This window comes from Phoxinus phoxinus (assembly GCF_949152265.1).
Source record: "Phoxinus phoxinus genome assembly, chromosome: 10".
Lineage (NCBI taxonomy): Eukaryota > Metazoa > Chordata > Actinopteri > Cypriniformes > Leuciscidae > Phoxinus > Phoxinus phoxinus.
Window position 1 is genome coordinate 19500365 of NC_136885.1, and position 5668 is coordinate 19506032.

The 5668-nt window shown below is 38.4% G+C and overlaps 1 protein-coding gene across 1 annotated transcript; it reads left to right on the forward strand.

Annotated features, from left to right (window-relative positions):
* The first annotated feature begins 2784 nt into the window (after nt 1–2784).
* LOC307005655 (uncharacterized protein) lies at nt 2785–4376 on the forward strand. The gene is made up of 5 exons (XM_079626023.1): nt 2785–2886; nt 2987–3019; nt 3112–3405; nt 3521–3673; nt 3756–4376. The coding sequence occupies exons 1-5, from the start codon at nt 2871–2873 to the stop codon at nt 4277–4279; spliced, it is 1020 nt and encodes a 339-aa protein (XP_079482149.1). The 5' UTR covers nt 2785–2870; the 3' UTR covers nt 4280–4376.
* The last annotated feature ends 1292 nt before the right edge of the window (nt 4377–5668 follow it).

The window sequence follows — 5668 nt, forward strand, 5'->3', positions numbered from 1 at the left end:
AACGCAAATTTTTTTTTTTTACGATTACGATTTTTACGCCTATTTTGAATTTTACTCGAATACAAATACAAATACAAATACTTTTCCCCCCTCAACAAATACAAATACAGATACAAATAGCGGCTGCTTTGCACACCCCTATTGTGTATATATATAACGTTCTATTTCAACTTTTATTTTGAAATGAATAGAATAGAATATGTCAACAGCAAGCTAGCTAATAGGATTGCATGTTACTCTTTCTCACTAGTAATGTATTTCAAGGTCAAGGTAACCTTAGCCTAAACGTTAAAATATTATATCCAGTTGTCTTTCACAAAATATCAAATATTTTCTGTGACAAAAAAATTGTAAAATAAGACTTAAGAGAGAGTTTGTTGGGCGCCTTTATGTCACTTTGAGTGATTTATGGCCCCCTCATAAATTCCGATGCCCATAGCCCCCACCCGTGTGAGTTCCTGAGTGCGCATGCGTGGTGAGTGTGGGAAAATTCCCACGCTTGCCCCTCCCCTAAGGGCGTGAACTGTATCGTGGGAGAATCTCTCAGTCTAGTTCATCCTTTATGTTTTAGCCATGTAGAATTTGAGCTAAGAATTGAATGTCTGATAAGTTTTTCTGTACGGAGCAGGTGTTGATGCACCTGTCATGTTTGTCTGTTTCAATCACACTGTATGGATCCTTAGCTGTGTATGTGTGTTTTGAGGTGTAAATGTTGGAATAACTATAATAATAATAAAAGAATAGGTCTATGTGATGGTTGTGTTTTTATTAAAGAAAGGGGTGTTTTACATTTGTTAAAATGTTAAAAGAGTTTTACATTGTGTTAAAATGTTAAAAGAGTTTTTTAATTATGTTTTCTAAATTAAATCATTAAACAAAACAAACAAAAAGTCTTATGTTTAGTGTTTTAAGTCTCAAAAGTTTATCATAAACACAAGGATTTTAAATTCATACTTTTTTGTAAATGTTACAACATATAACATGTGTTTTTCCCCACTATGTTGTTTTTTAAACTATTTTTAAAAATACCTTGTTGAAAAGAAGTACATAGATCTTTAACTAGGTGGTTTAGAGATGTCCTCTATGTTTGTTAGACACGTCTGACCTTCTCAGAGATTTAGTCGTAATGGGTCTCATTCATGAAACACGAGCAGAACGAATTTTTGTGTAAATCGTGTGTAAAGTGGTTCTGGCGTAAATTTTCGGATTCATTAAAATGTTCGTATTTTCCAAATGTTAGTTGGTACGAAAGAAATCTACACCTGCTCCCAACCACGCGTAAATAGTGCGTTTAACTTTCGAACGTTTTGCTCATTAATAAGGCTGCATTTGAATTCACCTAATCGGGTACATTTACACACAGCATTTTGAAAAAATATTATTAGCCTATATATAGCAATACATTTGGTTTTTCTTTTTACTTTTATTATGAGAGCCAGTAATAGCATCTGCAAACAGTACACTTTAATAAAATAATTAATTGCTTTCAATAGGGCTGGGCTATATTTTTTCGAAGTGAACTAATTCGTTTTTTGCAGTCGCTTCATGTCGAACCATTTTCTTTTCACTTCTGGGACTGTTCGATTAACAGATGAAACTCCAGTAACTGCGTCTGTAATATCTGCCAAGCTTCCTTTTTTTAGGACCTGATATGCCACTATAGGCTACGCTTGAAAATAAAATGTGGCGTTTTTAATGAATATCTGATAATAAAACTTCAATTTCTGCATCTGAGAAATTTTTCTTTTTCATTCGCTTTTGAGAAGACATGTTGAAATCCTTCGTTTGGTGTCATAATATGATGCCCATATATAGTTGTCAGTCGGATTTAATGGGCGGGATTTATGGTAATTGAGAATGAGCGTGCACGCGCGTCCCATTTACGACTGATTGGAATTCATAACACACACACACACGTTTCACTATCACATCTGACGTTTACGAAGTATTTGTGAATCAGGAGAAGAGTTTTCGGGAAGGTCTCTTTACGCGCAAATCACTCACATATTTACTCGTATATTTACGAATGTTTCATGAATGAGGCCCAATGAATGGAGTGAGAGACGAGCAGGGACGCTCGCAGACCACGCCTCCTAACGTAGGTAGTCACACATCGTAGCCCTCGTTGGTTGTGGTTAGTGATGCGGTAAAATGACGTCATTTCCATGCGTCGACTCGTAATCCCACCCACACCACGCGACAACCGTGAGAAAAATAACAACTAGATCGCTCGTGGCACACACGCGCACACGCGCACACACGCGCACACACGCACACGAGCACACACACACACACACACACACACACACACGCACGCACGCACGCACGCACGCACGCACGCACGCACACACACACACACACACACACACACGCACACGCACACGCGCACGCGCACACGCACACGCACACGCACACGCACACACACGCACACACACACACACACACACACTGCGGCTCCCAGATGTCTGTAGGGGTTTTTTAATTCATGTTGTTTCTAGGCCAGCAGGTGTCGTTTCATATGGAGGTGTGAATTATTTTTATCGCGACAACAGATATCAAACATCAAAAAGGGGGTCTTTCGAAAGAATGGGGGGTGTTGGGGGAAGACGAATCTGAAGTCGCGTTTATAACTTCGCCATTTCAGTTACAAACCATCTAGAGACGGAACGAACCGATCGCATTCTCTCGTCATACGAAAACATGGATTGTTACAGTCAAAACGGTAAGAGTCTGTTTCTTTTCTTTTTTTTTAAAAAAGAAAAATATGTCTTTATACAAGGATTTGTTTAAAATAAAAAAGTATTTATTTTTATCTATATGAAGCAGATGACTCTGTAATTGGCTTGGAACTGGATCCGGAGATCGTCAAAATGCTCGATGATTATTGTGAGTATTACCCAACAAACTTGAATGTAAATATTTTTATTTAAAATGTAACGATGTGTTTTTTTTTTCGATACTAACAATATTTATTCGTCTGATCTAGACGATCGCGTATTTCCAAACGGCGAAATACCAGGTGTGTTTTTGTTTTTCCCAGGATAAAATATATATTTTCCTACATCATTTAGTTTTTTACAAAGAAAAAAAAATGTTTTTACTTCCCTACAGATAGCTTAGTTGCAGAGAATCCCCCGCCGTGCGAGGAAACACCACAGGTAGCTGACGTCATCATGGAGATTGCTATGGAATGTGAGAGGCCTTCAACGCCATTGGCTTTCGTCTATGACGATGTCTCTCCATGGGGCACACCTACGCCCACTCACGGTGACAGTCGTACAGTGGATGAGACGGTTGACGAGGCTGCATGTTCTGCTACTAGTGCCAGAGGAATAAAAAGACTTCGTGAAGTTTATGGGGAATACGACACGAATTGTGGAATACAATTTTCCTACCCTGACATAGGTAGGACTAAGGACTAAAGGGTTTTATATATTATTATTATTTTATTTATTTTTTTATTTTCATTATTTATTTTTATTCATTTTTTTTTCTGACGGATATTTAAATAATTTTTCAGAACAAATTTCTCCGGAGCCTTGTACATCAACCACGGTGGACTATCCTAAAGCGTCAACTAGCGGGACGTGCGAGAAACGAGCCAAATTCGACTCGGATCAGCATACGAGAGAGGAAGTGTGTTCTGAGCAGAACGAAGCTGAGGGGGATAACGGTAAGATATAGACTACATATTTGTTTTAAACATATTTCTGAATAAATAATTAATATAATGATGGTTATTGTATCTCCTACAGAGCAAGACCACTCCGAAGGAGGTTTGGAAATTTTCCTCGAATCACAAGCAGATGTCCTCGATGCTGCCGTCTCTGAACGAGACTCATCATCCATCAGTAGCTGCAGTTCCGACCCTGGTGCATACTACAGACCGATTTACAGGGAAGCCGATGTAAACACACTGAATATCGAAACTCTCCGATCGGTCAATAGAAATTTTTTAAGGATTTTGGATATAGTTTCACAGCCTTTGACGTTTCAAGAGACAGAAGACTTGGTCTATGGTTCGATGCGAGAGGTAGTCGGGCTACTGCGTACCGTGATAGAACGCCAGAATCAGCTGGCTTCAGACGTGACAAGTGTGGCAGCTTTCCTTGAACAACGCCATGAGCAAATAGAAGCTGAACACGCACAACAACGTCACATACAACTATTGATTCAGCAAGAGCTTGAACAGGTGAGGGGCGACCAGCAGCTAAGCACCGTTGCTCTGAGTTTGTTCTCTGAAGGTTTTAAAGTAATCCAGAGACAATTGAGGGGGTAATGTTTTATGATATTTTCATGAGAAGATGATGAAATTACTCTGATTACGAAGTTTTTTATTTTATTTTATTAATTTTAACTTTTGTTTTTCGTTCTTACACATTACAAATAGGGGATTGTATTAAGGGGGTGTCATTGTTGAGAGTTGTATTGTAATGCACATATTGCCATCTGTACATTTTAATTTGTCAATATTGTGTTGTGAAATCTGGTAGTAGGACTGCTACGAATGCCTTGTGTGATTTTTTAAAATAAATAAAAACACCTCAAAATGTTATCTAAAAGAGCTAGAGTCGATTCAGACGATGACAGATTAAGACAGACCTCAAATAATGTCCAATTACGTCGCTTAATAAATGACCAATTACGGCTGTTAAACACGAATGAGCCAACCACTACAGATAGATTACAAAAAGATTATAGCTGAACAACGAACATGGCTAGAAACGCGTGAAGACAATGATAATGACGGAAACACACAGGTCGGTAACGGCGCGTCGTCTTCGTTAAATTATGATCCTCTATTACCAGATATGGGACTTAGTCAAAGCGATATACATAGTTTGACGCACGAGGGTGGGTATGCTGGTGAATTCACTATAATTCCGAGACGGTTGTTTAACGGTGTAGAGATAATTAGAACACTGGACCTCAGTAGAATAGATACAAATGATTTAGCTGAATATAATATTCATCTGAGTAATATTCTAAATGAAATTGTAGATTTTTCACGATTACTGGCAGGTGATACAGGTTATGTTAACATCTCCTTGTCGGGGGACTCTCTTCCGACAGCCATAAATACTGTATTAAACCCTGAAAACAACCACGACGCATCACTGTTCATTGAACAGATCGAAAAAGCCGCTCAAAGCAATCGAGATGTAAACACAGATTCGTCTCTAACGCTACAGGTATCTATTGCTATGGACCAACCCTCAGGCGGGCGTAGAAGGGTAGCTCACATGGCCATAAGCGAGACTATTAAAAGAAATAAAATGCATTTATTCAGTCCAAATAACTTCTCGGATTTTATGTGTTTCAGCTACTGTCTAGCGCATTTTCTAAATCCAGAATATAATGACTTTGAGTTACAAGCACCGGCAAAAGACATCCACACAGCATGTGGTTTCACAGTGTATGATAAAATAGGATTTCACGACGTGCATGTCTTCGAAAATTATCTAGATCTAAAAATTGTTGTTTTTCACAGGGACAGCACAGGTGCGGTGCAGGTGTTCAAAAACACGGATGAAATTCATCCAAAAACAGTGCATCTATATAACCACGAAAACCATTATCATTTAATAAAAAATCTGAAGGTTTTTTTAGGGACAAGCTATTTCTGTCCATTCTGTTTCAAAGGGCATAACGATAACAGATCACATAA

Bases quoted from the DNA above. Each gene is read 5' to 3' on its own strand.
- LOC307005655 (XM_079626023.1), top strand. The intron at 3,020-3,111 runs GTGTGTTTTTGT...ACTTCCCTACAG, and splicing joins TCCAAACGGCGAAATACCAG to ATAGCTTAGTTGCAGAGAAT. The intron at 3,406-3,520 runs GTAGGACTAAGG...ATAATTTTTCAG, and splicing joins ATTTTCCTACCCTGACATAG to AACAAATTTCTCCGGAGCCT.